The following is a 16,888-nucleotide window of genomic DNA, read 5'->3' on the forward strand; positions in this document are numbered from 1 at the left end:
TTCACAAGGTAAAGGTTAAGTCCTTGCCATTACTCATCAACTCGGTTCTGACTTTCTTTTATTCAAACAAATCTCTTACACAAGTATAAAGTGTCCTTTCAAGAATGGCAATCCTCACATGCAGATATGAAAAAAGAATCAAATCTTAGAGGATTCCAATGATTAACTGCTTAATTCTTTAGATTTTGGTGAAGCTAACCTCCACAGTTTGGGATTCTTGGGAAAGAGATCTGCTCAAAAGCATTGGTTATAACACTCAAATATCTCTGGTCATGTGAGTCCCTGCTACTAATTATAGTCACTTGAAAGAATCCAAGTATATCAGAAAAAAGGATTCACGATCTTCCCTTATCCATTTCTTGGAATAAGGTTGTAATTCAAAAGGTAAGACACCTGCACTCCGCAGACAGAGATTCATGAGCAAGGCAACAGAATACTCCAGCGTGTAATCAGACAGGCAATCTGTATCTCTTAGAACATCAACCAGCCAGAAAATGAGCCCATCTTTGATCATTGCTGACTGCAGTGCACGCCTAGGATTAAAAAACAAAAAGCCAACAAAAATGAGACCACAACATAAATAGCTTTCAAATATACTTATAGCTAATATAAGCACATTAAAACCCTGCATCATCTACCTGCTATACACTAACCTGCCAACAAAAAAAACCACCTGGAACTTCACATTTTGGCAGAATCAATTAAATTAAGGAATTAACAAAGCCTGAAGAAACTGAAGATGCAGATTCCCATAGGGTTAGAGGACTAAAATACTGTTAGGTGGGCTAGGGTTTTTTGTGTTCTGTTTTGTTTTTTTAAACCTCCAAACTGCTGAGGTAAGCTTCTTCATTGTTTTCTAAGGCTTCTAACTCCACTTAAAATTGCATTTTCAATTGTCTTAAAATGGTAAAAGAGCCGGCTACACACAACAGACCCATAAAATAAATTAATTACCTCGTCTGCCACAGGTAGCCATAGCATTTTGTATTGTTGATTTGATAAATGAGATTTTTTGCTTAAATCTATTTGCTCTTTTCTCTAGAGATTCTTAAATCATGTATTTTTTTAACTCAACCTGTAGCTGCCTTCAAAGAGTATACTGAATAAAGTGCCAGGTGGTCAGCTGTGTTCTCCTGCAGCAGATATTGCTTGCTTTACAATACAAAAAAGTAGTATATACTGGTAGAAAGATCTTACAGAAGAACACCATTCTAAATCACATTATTTCTAATGGGCAGTAAGTCTAAATTGCAAAGATCAAATCAGGTATTTTCCTGGTCTTAGTACTTGGGATTTGGATTACTCAGGAAAGCTCATACACTTTCTCCATCCCGGGATTTTGGCATGGACTGAGCAAAACAAGGGAGCATTTAATAAAAAATAATAATTAAAAAGAAGTCCCTCATGTCAAGCATCTGGAATTAACCTTCTATAAAATTAACTATTATTTTTTGGAAAATAAAAAAAACTTTCACATTTTCAGTATCTTAGGCCCCAAAATTCAAAATAACATGTACTATCAACAACTGCTACAACAGAAAAATCATATTCTCTAAGATTCATTTAGGATTTCAAGGAGGAGAGTACAAAGATATATTCTCTTTCATCTCAAATATGTATAAGATATCATGTTAGGAAGCAGTGCAGAATTTTACCCAAAGCACATTTACATGTGCTTCATCCAGACAAGTTCTAAATAAGGCAAATCCAAAAGCAGCCCTGATTCTTCAACAAGCTGAAAAAAAACAAATAAAAAAAGACCCCAACACTTGCAGTCTTAATTTAGAAGAAACATGAATGAAAATAACAAAAGCTGAACACATACACATACCTCCTTACATCTAGTTAACTATTCAGGCCTGAACATGCCTCCTGAGTACTGTGAAAATAGAGTTCCTAAATCATATTTATTTGATAAATGAGAGCAACTTCATGCCCTTTACTGCTTTTGCACATTTCTTTTGTGGTGGGCATTTGAGTCAGACTGCTAACGCGAAAGTAAGAAACAAGGCAGCCCATGCATAGACGGCTCCAGGAAAGCGGATCAACAGGATGAGGATGAAATCCCTGAAAAATGTTTGCAGAAAGGATAATGAAAACCTTATGCTCCGGAATGTAATGCAACTTTTTTTTTTCTACATAGGATCTTCAGAACTTTCTACATTAAGATTTTCACTTTGTTCAATTAAGGAATACATATAAAGCACACAAGGCTATTGCAGATGTACATCTGCTCGAGTCTTGACAGCTGATAGGAAGTCAGGTTAATTCAGTCAGCAAACCCGAGTTCTCCGCCATAATAAATGACACTGCTTTCATCAGTCATCAGAAGTTCTGATGATTGTTATGGGAAAATCAAGTGCTCTTCTTTCCTCCCTGAACAGAGCCTAACTAGCCTGCATTTCCTCTCCTGCTGTCACCACTGCTTGCTGTGCTTTCATCACCTGAGGCTGAATTTCTGTAGAGCCCCCAGAACATTCTCCCATGTAAGGGAATCCTTGTCTTCAGCTTTCAGTCTCTCCTCCAGCATTCGCAGCAACATTGGATTCTGAGAAAGGTAGACACGACCTGGTGAAAAAAGTGATGAAAGAAGAGATGCTGAGATATCAGTTTATGATAGAAAAGCTCCCTCTCCTTGGAAAAGTAAAAAAGTAAGCAGTTTTGACCTCAGTTTCTTCTTGATAAGCCACAATCTTGTGCCAAGACCCAAACAAACCTGCACAAATGAGTTGTCTAGCAGACCAGTTGCACTCAATCCAGCCACTTGAGGCATTAGAGGCCCCCAGTTGCCAAGTTAGTACCACACAGAATCCACTTATTCCTCTTTTAGTACATGCTTTCTGATCTATCAGTTTTGTACACTCTAGGAAAAGACAGAGATGTCCAAAGAGCTCAGTAAAGTTAGGTACCCTACTGTTATTGACTTTAAATAGGATTTCAGTTGCTAGCAATAGTTAGCTCCTTAAGTAACACCAAACCAAGGACTAATTTGTGACAGGCAGAGATACAAAGCTGCATATATATGTAATGAAACAGCAGCGATGCACAAAGATTTATTCAGGTGAGGACCAGGAAGATGCAAGAGCAGCTGCACTAACTACTGTTGCACAGCCTGGTAGCAAGTCTGTCTACAGGACCTTTAATTAATGGTGATTTTTCTTCTTTATTTATTTTTTTAATCCTCATGAAGAGGCTGAAGATGATACTAAAGGCAGCACCTGGGTAAGTTCCCACGTAGACCACAAATCATCAAAAGAAGTTAGAAATGTTGAATATACAGTGTCAAAATAAAAACTTTCAAGATCCTGAAAAACTGTTTTGAATGCATGCAACAAAAGACCATGAATGCCTAGAAAAAGGGTGCAAATAAGTCTCTAAATTTCCACATGCAGCGGCATGCACTTGTAAAGTACCAAAAAGCCAGCATTATACAAAAATGCTGTCTCTCGCAGCAAATCTCTTACCTTCTGCCAGTGAAGCAAAAGCATTGATGAGCCTTGCCGTATACTGTCTGACTACCTCACTCTTAGAATATAATAATTTGAGGACACTTTTCTGAAAAAGAAAGGAAGCATTAATAAAAACTCACCGAAGCAGGAAAAAAAATGTCTTCTGTAATGTTTTAAAAGCTTCATACAATTTTCACAGCAAAAAAACTTTAAATGCATGTCGATATCTTAAGTAATGTAAATATGATTTAAAATTTCCCAGGTTTTGTGGTTTTTTTTATTGGCAGGGAGCTGAGGGAGAGATGGAAAATGAACAAATAAGCAGATTAGAGCTCCTCAGCTCAGTCTATTAAAAATTCATTAAGCTCCATGGTGTACGGTGAGAATTATAATGAACCAACAGTTACCAGTTAAAGCTGATATCTAAAATTACTATTTAGTCAGTGATAAAAAAAAATATCTGTCAGTTTTGTTGATGAACTTAAACGCAGTAATGTTACCTGAATAGGAGTGCTATTGTTTGACAACTAAGAGTGTGGGAAAGCAGCTCAGTAACTTACCAAGAGCACCACATTGCAACCTATTTTTAATCTGTTTTACTTCAGGCATTACTTACACATAACTTTCCTCTTACAGAAATTTATTGGGTGAAAAACAGATCATTGATTTAAAAATCCTTTAACATTTCTAGTGAAGTTACTGTTGCACTGACAATGGGAGCCACAAGGTAACAAGTAGGCTCCCTGCTCCAAACAACTGGGGACCTCAACTATGCACAAAATTCACTATTACAAATGAAAAAAGTTGCATTTTTGTTAGCAATAGTATTGGATTATCAGTGACTGAAGCAACCTTTCAAAATCAACATACCAGCAATTCCCCTTTCTAAAGAAAGGTAACAACCCATTCCAAATTCACAGAAATACTGTTGAACATGTTATTACAAGTGCATAATCAGGTGTTCCGTAGAGGTACCGAGACTGAAGTCCTAATTTAGTTCTTATCCTTGATCAGTGGAATGGTTTGAAAATATTATCTAACAATACATAATCACTCAAAAAGAGACATAGCATCTGATAAGCAAGAGCTAACTCCTAAGTAAGGGGTTCAGTAGGCTTCTGCACAACTCACGGACATCAAGCACCAGGAGAGGTGACAAACTTCCACTTGTCTACAAGAACTGTAGCTACACTGAGAGCTCTTGTAATGCAAACCTTTGTCCATCACATTTAAAGACTGGGATGCAGAAGTTAAATGTATCACACGATTTTGGCACTATTACTTTTTTTTCCCCCTTCCAGAGAGTGATACGTTGTTCTGATCAGCACTTTATAGAAATAGATAAGCAATATCACATACAAGTTGGAGGAAAACCCTTTCCAGCTGACCTGACAGTTGCTGTGGCAGTCTAGGAGGTCATTACTGATGTAGGCTTGCAGGACAGTGTCTCTCTGTTCTCCAGGATATGATGTTGTCAAGCGCTAAAATAAATAACAACAAAAATAAACCAGTCAAATAACTAAACGGTGACGTGAACTGATGACCGCTGAAGATTTTAAAGGTGCTGATACTCAATAGTTGAGAAACCTCTTCTCAAAGGGAGAAGGAATTCAACCTCAGTGATCTAAGGGAAAGAGATGAAATGAACTGACCTGACCTCAGCTCAGTGATCCACTACAAAACTGTTAATTGGGAGCTCTCATCACTGTCCATACAGGAAGCATTACTTCCCATGAAGTTAAAAAGCTCCTCTAATAGCTACAGATGTGGTGCTTTTCTAAAACATCTGAGACAGAGTACTGGGCTAGAAGAATGACTGGTCAGACCCAAAGGATGTTTTTTTTTAATGTGAAAATGGACATTGAAGCTCGATCAGAATTCCAGTATTATCATTTGTCACGTCTGTCATTTTGAACGCACCAGCTTCCTTTTCAGCAGGAAAATGTAACTTCCTGTTGTCACCTTTTATTTTTCTGAAACATCATTACATGATCCGAGCCAAACAAAATGTAAGCTCTTGTAGAACACCCTGATTATAAAGGAAAACTGGTGATTAGAGTCAGGTATTTCTTTGATACAGCAATATTTATATAAATCTAAACCAGGGTAATACATGGAAAGAGGAACTGCCTAAACCAACAAAAATTTCCTTGAAAACATGTCAGAAATTACTTTCACTGAAGATCCCAGGAATTCCTATCTGGCTTTCCTCTGATGGGGAGAGTACTGCTACAATACATACCTACTGCCTGGGCTTTCTTCATCATCTCAAGAGCTTCAGCAAGCTTCGCTGACAAAGAGAAAAGTTGCCTACAATGCCTAACTGATCACCAGAACAATCATCTTGCTCATAAGATAGATTTTAGTTCCGGACTCCTCCAGAATGGACCTATTTCTTTATTTCTGTGGAGGCCGTCTCCCTTACCCAGCGCAGAGCCTGCAGTAAGAAGGCCTTGAGACGATCATTCCCTGTAATCAAATCTTTCTTCAATTTCTCATAATCCAAAGAGGGCAACAATGGCACATCCTGCACCTTCCTAAAATGCAAATGGAAAAGACATTTATCAAAACTTTCTCTCCTTATTCAGTGCAGCTGATGTTACTGAGGTGAGAAGAGCCAAAACAGGAAGTCTGCTTCAGGAAAAAAGCTTCCACTTTTTTACACCTTTGTTACTTTTATTACCATTACCATGCTAGAACAACAGACTTTTTAAACTTGGACTTATTTTTTCACCATGCATGCAGTTCATTTACTTGCAGACACTAAACACTGACAACTACCTAATTGATAATCCAAGCTTTTCAGTGGCACAAAACAGTACAGTGACGTCCTTTTTTGCCCTATGTGGGCCACAAGAGCGTGAAGGCAGCAGTTTGTGGCTCTTAGCACACAGTTATGAACAGACACAGTCACAAACTGCAGCTCCAACTTTACCTCTAAGCCCTCATGCACACAGAAACGTCTTCTCCAAGGCAAAGGTGGTAGGCTGAATGGATTTTTATGGGCTGGACTACGCTGGCGTAACATAAGACTTAATACAGGACCACTTTCCATGCACCAGTACTATCTTGCTATTTTGAATTTTAACACTACAATAGAAGTTTCACCTAACAAAACTGCTTCCGATCAATGCTTTAATGTTAATATTTAAATATATTCCACTAAGCAATTTTTGCTTCTACCTTCCTATCCTACCACTTTTCAAAAGAAATTTCAAGTTATATGTATAATTATCCCTTTAATTATCCTGTAAGCAACATAAGGATCAAAACAGTGTCTCAAAAATTTAATAAAACATTCACCTCAGATATACCCTCTCTATTTGATCTTATAAACCAAAATTTATTAAGTCAGTCACAAAAAAATTAAACTTGAAGCACCCAAAAATCCACGTTACTGATTCCCCCCTTTCCTGGATTTGTGAGGAGCAAACGAATTACAACAACAGGACTACATTGTGCGGAAACAGCAAAGAAAATACAGCAACCAACTCACAGGTGTGGAGTGGCAGATTTACAGGATTAGCAACATCCTGCTGAAATTAGGATGTTACTGAACCTGCCCAACAGAAGAATACGGATCACACAATATTTGCAAACAATGTTCACTGAGCTCAGAGGAAGCACACAAAGGATGCGTGATTCCCATTTGCAGACAACTGGCAAGGCACTTCAGCTTACTAACCCCTCTTCCTCCTCTCTACCGAAATAAATGAAGCTCAGCAAGAAATACTTACACAGGGGCTAAAGATGCTCTTAACATTGTGGAAGCCTGGATCAGAAAGAGAAAGAAAAACAGAAATCACAACAGATTAGCCCAAATTTCACACCAACAATGTTACTAATGAGGTCCACGGCGAATTCTTTCACTGAGGTTCTGCAGTTCTTTTTCTATAAAACCTATGTTGCAAATTAGAAACACAGCTAAAAAGAGAAGACATCAATGTTTTTCTTTCTTTTCCCTTAAAGTGTTTCACAGGTAAAAATCTCTTTTGTTATGATCTGGCTAGGTTATCTTCACTGTCATACTCAAAAAATTACCTATACGTGAAGAATTTTAAAAAATAAATAAAAGGAAAAAACATGAGTAGAAACTACCATACAAAACACACCGCGGAAGATGCAGACCTTGTTAAACATATTTGTTGACTTAAAAAATTTTAATACCTTAAAGGTGCAGTAATATTCTGCTGGGGACATACCACACATTACAGCATCCAAACGTGCTACAATTCTCCGTTTTGACACTAACATTATCTGAGTGTCTGTAGTTATTAATATATATGCCTATATATAGCTATCGATATGTAAAGAAAGGACTATTTATTCTAGCATGGATAAAACCAATATGGAACAGCATGGCATTCTCAGAGGTTCTGCCTAGGATAAGTTCAATTTAAGCCTGGATATTTCCTCTCTGATGCAGTGTGACACAGAGCATATGCAGCCACCACTGTTGCACAAGTCAAAGCTTAAAAATATCAACATCACATAAAAGTTGTCTGCTTCAGTAAATATTTTTTGCTAGAGTGAATTGTATGTGAGCCAAGAAGCAGCAATTCTGGCATAAGAGTGCTTCATATCATGCATTCTGATGTCAACTATGTGCCATATTCGCAGAATATTCAGTGTCATCTCTTTGTGTTGATCTCCCTACTCACTTTCTAAAAAATCTCTCATTACCACTTATGCCTTTAAAACTGGTCTTTTCTTCTAACCTAGCCTCTTTCAATGGGAGCTATACAATCAATGTCTATTGTCAGATTTAAAACTGAGGGATTTAGGAGACAAAAAGCATGAAATACCATAGAGAATATTGAATTACATCATCTGACATATTCTCGAACGTGACCTCATGGGTATCGTTCGTAATACAAGGAACCACTCTCTGTGAAATAAACTTTTGTTTATGTGTGAATATAATGTGAAATAAACTTTTACGCACGTTGGAATGCATTTTATACTACGTTTAAGTCAATGAATGACTTGTACATGATAAACAATTAACAGGTCATACACTTCAAAATTAACCTGTCTTGACAGCAGTTCTCAAATCATAGTTCATTTTACACAATAGGAAAGTCTTTCAAAGTATTATATCTACCTAAACCGTTTCCCCCTCATTTATTTGCATTCGTTTTCCTTAGCATTTTTGATAAATATAAAAAGTTATCTTTTGTTTAAACAAAACTCTTTTCCCAATCAAAACCTATCATCTTACAATCGAGTGTGCAACGAAATCACAAATCATTTTTGTTGACTTTCTCCGCACTCTCCTCCATTAAAGGAAACGGGGAAGAAAGTGACTGTAGTACGTTAAAGTGACAGAAATAACAGAGCCCTTGAAGATGAGAACAAAAGGCAAAGAACATGAGTGAGAAAAGAAATAGAGCAGGTCACTAATAAATAGATGTACTTATGCACAGATGCAGAAGCTCTCTGCTTTCAGCAAAGTCCTTTTTACCCACCACTTCTTTGTTGCTTTAGAAAGAAAAACATTTGCTCCAGCCAAAATCCAGCTAAAGGATGTATAATTGGTAAAGATACGTGCATCACCCTTCCACACAAATGAAAACTTTTTGGCAAGGGTAAGATTTTACAAGCTTTTATAAATTTCAAACTACAGAAACTTCAATTGGAAAAACATTCAGATTTTTAAAAATCAATCAGATCAAGCAGGACGAAGTCCTACTAATTACCAAACTACTTTTTAAGCCAGCAGATGGAGCACAGCAAAGCATTTAGTAGGGTTTGGCTCTGTTGGCTACACCAAAAAGGCACCCCACAGTGAGACAGACCCTATACCGGAGCTCTGGGGGCCGGAGCAGTGGGATGGAGAGCCTTCTTGTCTAGCGCTCACTTTTCTGATCAGAACCAAGTTTATCAGTCTAGAATGTGCCAGGAGGAAGGAAGCTCTCTCAGGCTTTTGGTGTTTCTGGGAAAGAATGAGGGATACAGTTCATATTACATCAGGTTCAATAAGAAATGGGGAAAAGTTTTCAGGGAGAGTTTGTCCTTCACTTCTGAATCAGACTGACTGAGAAGCAGGAGGAATGAAACCATGTTACAGGCAGAAATTTACTTTCTTCATCTTCATCCATGTTATTGCAATTAGTCATAAGTAAACTAATCTGTATCCGTCCAGTGCGGCACACTGGGTAAGACATTGGCTTGAGTCTCAGGAGATGTGCCTCTAGTCCTGATTTGGCGACTGATTGCAGACAGAATTTAAACGTGTCATTTCACGTCTCTGGGCCTCAATTTTTCTCATTTGGAAAGCAGATGCAGGCATAAATCTCTTGAATAAGATGGTTTTTTAGATCTACCAATGAATGGCAGTGCACAAGAGCTAAAAATTATTTTACAATTAAACAATCGGAAGCTCATGGCACAGACACCACAAACAGAAAACCAACAGATTTAGTGTTTGATTATTACAGAAGAATGCTGCGAAATAAGTTAACAACAGCTGATACAGTACAGTAACAACTCTGGTACAAGTATTTTCCTGTTTTGGAATTTATTTAGACCTCTACTTTAAGTAATTTTATGAGAACAAGGATTGCAGTAAAATTTTGCTAGAGAATTATATTTCTTCACTGGGCATTTTTTGGCAGTTAGGCAACCCAGCAGCTCTCTTGTGGCTCGCAGGGCTGATTTCAGGGTCCACGCTACTTTGGGGCAGAGAGCTGAGACACCTGCAAAGCACAGAGCCACGCAGCGAGCCAAGGGACAGCATCGCACGCTCTCTGTCTCCTGCTGAATGGGTCTGAAGAGAGATTTTCAATCAGTTCAATTTTCAAACAAGTGATCCAAATACAGTACCACTGAGTTCTGATCATTCAGTTTAACATCCAGGCTACCTCTTGCCATAGGGTCTCAACTTTTCATCTTTTTATCCTCGTTTTTAAAGAGGAAAGACATGTGTCACCCCAAATCCCCAGAACCCCGCTACCCTACCAGCCTTTCCCTTCCTTATACCTTGGCCTCTCCAGTTCTCGCTCCCAGACCACTGCCAGGCTGGCTGGCACCACCTCTGCACCCATCCTTTCCTTGGCTCTTGTCCCAGGACAGAGCTTGAGGTGATGTCCCCTGCAAGCCATAACAGTTTGTACCAGCCCCACACCTCATTTTTAATGCCGGCAGATTTGACCAGCTGGAAGCAGCAGCCTCGGCAATAGGAAGCACTGGGTTCATGGCTTCCTTCACAGTAACATTTCTAATTAAAAGAGTGAAATACAGACCCGTCCTAACATTTCATTTTAACTTGGTTTAATACTCTTATTCCTTAAGCAGAGTGTTCTTCTCCGCCTCACAAACCACCTTGCCCCGTACAAGCGGGAAAGGGTAAACGCGCATTACAAATTCCCTAGCAGGCTGCCCACCAAAGCAAATACATTCAGCTGCAGCACCTCCTTTCACATTTCACTAGGTAGTACTTGTTTGTTTGTTTCCATTGTTTCTTGTCTTTGGTAGGGATGTGAGATGTCCCAATCTCAGGATATTTACCCAGATATTTACCCAGGATATTAACGCAGTATCTGTGTTAAGCTCTAGTTCTTGACTTGCGCATTAGCTTTCACAAAAGGAAAACCACACCTCAAATACAGCTGGGTCCTACAAATCAGCTCTTGGGCTTCCTTCCATTAACACGCTTACTTCATTTAAGACAGATAATCTAGCCAGTGGAAAAAGGTCATCGTTTTCACGATGTGGAAAAAGGTCATCTCTGTACACAGCGGATCCAAAGCCAAGCTTCCACATGCATGACTTGCGGCAGGAGTGCCAGCTAAACCAGCCTTCACTCCTCTCAACACATCGCTACCACGGAAAGCAAAAGCAAGAGATCCTTGGAAACAAAAACCTGCCCTACCACCAAATTAATAACAAACCTCTTTTTAAGTTCTTTGCAAAACTTTAGCCATATGCTTTTAAAAACAGTCTTCTATGTTGCAGATACACGTAAAAAACATGAAGCCTCTTAAAATTATTTTTAGGAACAAAGGGATACATTTAACTGAGGAAAAGGTTAATATTGAAGTCTGGAAGAGGGCAGAACAGAACCCACTTCGGCTTTTTGGGTTTTTTGATCCTCACAGATCTGTTCTTCCCTTTCCTGGTGTTAATACTCAAATCTAAATGCTGAACTCTGATATCTTTGTCATTTCTGTGGAATAGTGGAAAAACTCCAACTGTACTGTGCTTTTGAGACACAGAGAGAGAGTATTTGGATGCAGGCAAGTTAGGACTTATCTATAACAGCTGCTTTTAAATAATCAGACATGAGAAACTAAAACCACCGGCACTGTGAATTCATAGCCCTCGAAGCACTCTGTTTTAAGTAAATTCTTTATATTCTTATACAGTTAGAAGAAACATTATAATCTCCATCTCCAGGTGATGAATCCAAGGCCACAGACTGAAAGGCAAAGAGAGTCAAAGGCACAGCTCACAGGTAACTTCCTCATTACACATCCAACATGTCAACCATCAAACGATGCCTCAATCAGCCAAATTTACATTGCTTCTCCGTACTTCCAGTTTTCTTAGATTAAAATGCATTTCTTTCCTCAGTATTTTCTACCAAGCTCTTTCCCCAGTCTTACCTTTCCTGGAACAGTTTAATATTAATTCAAGCTTTTGAGTAACAGTATTCCTGAAATTGCCAGTGAATGAAAGAGCGTGAAGAACATGGGGCATACATGACTCATCTGCGATACAGGACGCCCAACATTCACAGATTCAGTCTCGAACAAAATACTTTTCATTCAAAACCTATCTTGAGACAGAACCATTTGTCATGATTGAAACACATGCAGAAACTAGGTGTCTTAAGGAAAGGAAAAGAAACAAGCATAAGAAAAGAACAGCCCAAGCACAGCTCATTCTGGTAGGATCATGGGGTATGACTTATGTTTGTGTTGGTTCTTGCCAAAGCCAAACCAGGTGCCGTATTAAGTCAAGTAATTCTGTCACAATGCAGATTAGCCACAGATGGCAGCCCTTCATTTTTGAACGAAGCAAGGCATGAATATGAACAGCATGGAATAAAACAAAGTTCAAAGAGGAAAAAAAAAAATATATCAATATTTATAAAAGAAAACACATGCATTTCATGCACAAGCCAAAACCACAATTGATTTTATCAAATACTGTAGCCCTGTATTTGAACGAACTCCTCTTTGCTATTTGATGTATATATTCATAATATGCTGAAGGCTAAAGCTGAAAGCCAGATTCTTGTCCTCAGTTACTACTCTGAAAATGTGCTATAAGAATTCAGTGTAAATTTGATGCAGGTTCAGAATTAATAATCAAAGATATGTGATGAATATGCAAAGAGTAAAACCAAAGTTTGAGCAAATTTGTACATACCATTAGAACTCACAAATTTATGTTGAGCTCATTTGTTATATGCTAATGGTGACAAGACTTCTACATGCAGCCTACGATGGGTTCGACTCCGAGCTTATGTAACCTGGCAGGTCTACTGGGGCTACGCAAATTTATTTCATAAGAAGATCTGCAAATGTTTTTAATTAATTTTTTTTTCTTAGTTATACTAGAGATACACCGTTATGAAAACTTTCCACTTGGCATATAAAACAGGTTCTCTAAGACATCTGAAGTGTACATAAAAAAGTCATACTGTACTACTATGTGATAATGTAATGACAAGACAAAATGTGAGAAAAAGAATAAAATACTATATATAAACAGTAAGGGGAGGCTGAAATCTACCTATGTATTCAAGAAATATCTCACAATTGGAGTCAGATAGCTGTAAAAAAATTATAAACAACTCTGAATTGTAAGTTATCGCATTCTACATTGTGTAAAGTTACATATAACTAAGGCTACACCTGCATAAGGGCAAAACTTTTCTGCAGCAAAGATCATTGCATTCATAATTTCTCATCTGTAATCAACTTTTCTCCATCTCAAACGAGACTACTATGAGAGGGAACAGAATGCTAAATGTCAAGCAAAAGGTGGCTGTTATGACCATTCACATCAACAAGAACAGGTTTCTTGCTACAGGTGATCTTTCAACACAGATGAATGTATTCTCTACATCAAGATAAAAAGAAGCACATAAGGAAAAGTCCATTGCATTCAGTAATTCTATGACTATTTCTCAAAACAAAATGTTGTTTTCAGTGGGAAGCTGAGTGCCCCACAGGGGTCACTGTAATTCCAGGTGAGGAACACATTTGAAAAAAGTACAGGTTTTCTTGAAAGATGAAATCTTGCTTCACCCAAAGAAAGCAGAAAAATATAAATACGGATTATTTTAAAGCAGAATAATGACTGACATTTTTCAGAATTGGTTTCAATCACTTTTATGAATTGATTACATACTGAGTTACTTAGAAGTAGACTCATTTCCTCTCTTCGCAAAGAATGCACGGACTATGGGCAAAATTAGATACTTATGGTGTACTTGTAATATTGCCAGAATACAAACTTCCATCTGGGTTACAGAAGTCACAGGCAGCACACAGAATACTGGTTTGCTTTTTCAGTTTTCAATGAAAGAGGATCCATTTTAATTGTATGAAACGATTTTATAACCTTTACTACAGAAAGAAGTTTCACTTTACAAATTAAAAATGCAAATATGTAAAATAAGACACACCTCTGAAGGGCACATCTCAATTTGCTGTATTTTCTTCAGCAATAATATTTATTTGCTTTCTCAAAGGTGTTGTGGGATCAGCTGGTCGTGGCACGCTTCAGAGACATCATATGCTTTACACAGTGATGTTTATTGGGAAGAAACAATTGCTTTCTGCATACTATAAGAAGTTGTGTTTCATGTAAAAGTTGTGGGCAAAGCTGCTCTTTTGTTGACATGCTGTGTATGTGTATTATGAGGCCATAAGGTTACGCAGAACTTCTATTCTGTTCTCCATGCAGAAATTCTGAGCCTTGCACATTTTTTTGGCTCTTCATAAACCATACCGTTAACGTCATGACAAGTTAAAATGCATGAAAAATTGTTACACATTGTGCAAAGAAGAGAAATATAGACCGTGACAGACTGCAGCAGGCAATGTGAAAGGATATAAAGATATAGACACTTACATATCCGTCATCACAAGGGCTCATAGAGTAATATCCCTTTATAGGCAAACAGGCACACATTAAAATAAAGAAGATTAAAAAAAAACAAGTTAACAGAAATAAATCACAGAGAAATGCACAGTTCTAAAAAAAACCCCAATAAATCAAAATTAGCTAAAAATTAGCAGACTATTAGCGGGGGGGGTGGGGTGGGGGTGGGGGGAAGTATAAGCACCTTCTCCCAATCCACATACTTGTACATTTTAGGACTAAAACCAACGTCTCTCTCCTGTGATATATTTACATTCCAAGTTCTCCTTTCAACACCTGGCAAACATACCTAGTCTGCACATTATTCCATTATAACTGTCAGTCAGAATAGCTACGTACTAAGCACTGACACATTTATGTGAATATATGGCTTCTATTGTTCACTACACTGAAGCAGCTAAGAGAGAGATACCAACGAACGTGGTATCAATCAGAAGACCTCAGCTTCTGAGAACGCAGCTGCAAGTATTGTCCACACTTGCTTTGCTTGGAGTTTCTCACCAGCACACAGTGAAAGCTAGGAAAGCTAGGTGTTTCAGCAATGCTATCAATTCCTCATCCCCAAAGGCTCCAAAGAACCAAAGAACAATCTTAATTCAAAATAAAAGTACACAGTTCAACACAATGAAATAAGACCAACATTAATGATTCTGTTTCTAGTCTTTCTGTGCAAACCTGCCAATACTTACTTTAGAGGACATATTTGTGCAGATGAATAGGCACATACACAGTATTTAGTAGGTTGCTCTTTAACAGACATATACAGCCTTATCCAGAGGGTATAAGAAACTTGCCACTCTTCACTGCGAGCAGAAAATAAAGTTCTTTCTATTCTTTAACAAATTTAAAAAAAAAAATCTGACTTTATCCTTTTTATTATCGTCACACTCAAAATTCCCTGATGTGAATGAGTATTTTAACTTTCATGATGCTATACACACATACAGACAGTTCCTGGCAAAGAGATTTTAAAATGAAATTTAAGACAAAGGACAACATCGATAGAGACCAATAAGTAAGCAAAAGAAACCAGGAAGATGTCCTTACATCATGATAAAGGTTATTTCAACACATGCACGATCTGAGCTAGTGAAAATGTATGCAGGCACCAAGACAAAGATGACATCAAAAGAAAGTTTTACTATTAAAGGAAACCACAGAAGGCTGGATCAGATGACCTTTCAAGGCCCCTTCCAACCTGGGCTATTCTGTGATTTGAGGACAGTAACAGGAAAAGTTTGTGGAGACCTCTAATGATGGCAACACCTTACCTTTAGAGATGCAAATTTATGCAAACAATTTATGCAAACAAAAAAACCTGCCAAAGTTGCTGCAGGTAGTTGTATCACCCACAGCAACTTGTGAAAAAGGCATCATATGCCATATTAGCAGAAAAAAAGAAATTCTCTTTGCTTACATGAAAAGGTAGGTTTGTTTCTTCTTTACCATATATAAGCGGTAACATACAAGAATCATCCCGTGGACAGGGATGGAGAAGACTGATGTATTTCATTCTAAGAAAAGCTTACATAGGGTAGATGCTGTTTGCTGTGATGTGCACATTATTTTTAAATGAAAGAGTGTACATCCACCTAACGTTTGGTGAATCCACTCTGAATGGTTCAGAGTAATACAAAAACCCACCACCTTCTGTTATTCTGTCTGCTAGGTTTCATGTGGTCTCCTGGTGCAGAAAGCTCTTTCACAAGTAAGAAACAGAACACCTGCCACCAACTATTACAGCTTGATGCATGTTCGCATTTGCAGTAAAAAGTATGTTTGAGGAAAAAAGCACGGACCAGCAAATTAAAAAAATTTTCCACAGCTTCAAGAGTTGTGCCAAGGGAGACCTAAAACTTGCAAGGGACATTAATTCAACTAATTGTAGCTACAGGTAAATATAATCAGACTTAATAGCAGTAAAAACATAATGGGCATTTATTCTATTCCATGACACAGAAGCAATGCATACAAACAACTATACGGCTTTCTAGTCACACAAAGATTCTCCAGTGTTTAACACACATTTTAACTATTGACAGAGACTGTGCATCTGAAGAACCAGCTCCTGTTTTCCCTTTAATCCCAAATTTAGATAATCTTATTACACAATCCCTAATCCAAGAAATTCCGGGAAGGTGTACATCTTATTTGAATCAGAGAATCTATTCATGGCTTTAAGACTTGAGCCTATGCTTAAGAGCTACTTTGAATGGGGAATGAACGTACAATGCTTCAGTGGTAAAGAGCCAGAACCCTCTCGGCTTCATGATGTGTATTAAACAGAAAATTGCAGGCATCAAAAAAACTACAAGCCATGC

At 37.9% G+C, this 16,888-nt stretch overlaps 1 protein-coding gene across 3 annotated transcripts in view; it reads right to left on the minus strand.

Moving 5' to 3' along the window:
- Window positions 1-16,888, minus strand: part of ARMC9 (armadillo repeat containing 9) — a 71,051-nt gene that overhangs the window by 32,565 nt on the left and 21,598 nt on the right. For 2 of the 3 annotated variants that reach the window (XM_063338601.1, XM_063338600.1), the window contains exons 10-16: window positions 14,538-14,573; window positions 7,187-7,221; window positions 5,875-5,986; window positions 4,838-4,930; window positions 3,465-3,555; window positions 2,445-2,568; window positions 394-533 (exon numbers count right to left, since the gene is read on the minus strand). In XM_063338601.1, the coding sequence (XP_063194671.1) occupies window positions 394-533; window positions 2,445-2,568; window positions 3,465-3,555; window positions 4,838-4,930; window positions 5,875-5,986; window positions 7,187-7,221; window positions 14,538-14,573 (631 nt within the window). The remainder of the gene's footprint in view (window positions 1-393; window positions 534-2,444; window positions 2,569-3,464; window positions 3,556-4,837; window positions 4,931-5,874; window positions 5,987-7,186; window positions 7,222-14,537; window positions 14,574-16,888) is intronic. The other variant, XM_063338602.1, reaches the window with a different exon arrangement.

This window comes from Chroicocephalus ridibundus, chromosome 6 (assembly GCF_963924245.1).
Source record: "Chroicocephalus ridibundus chromosome 6, bChrRid1.1, whole genome shotgun sequence".
Classification (NCBI taxonomy): Eukaryota; Metazoa; Chordata; class Aves; order Charadriiformes; family Laridae; genus Chroicocephalus; species Chroicocephalus ridibundus.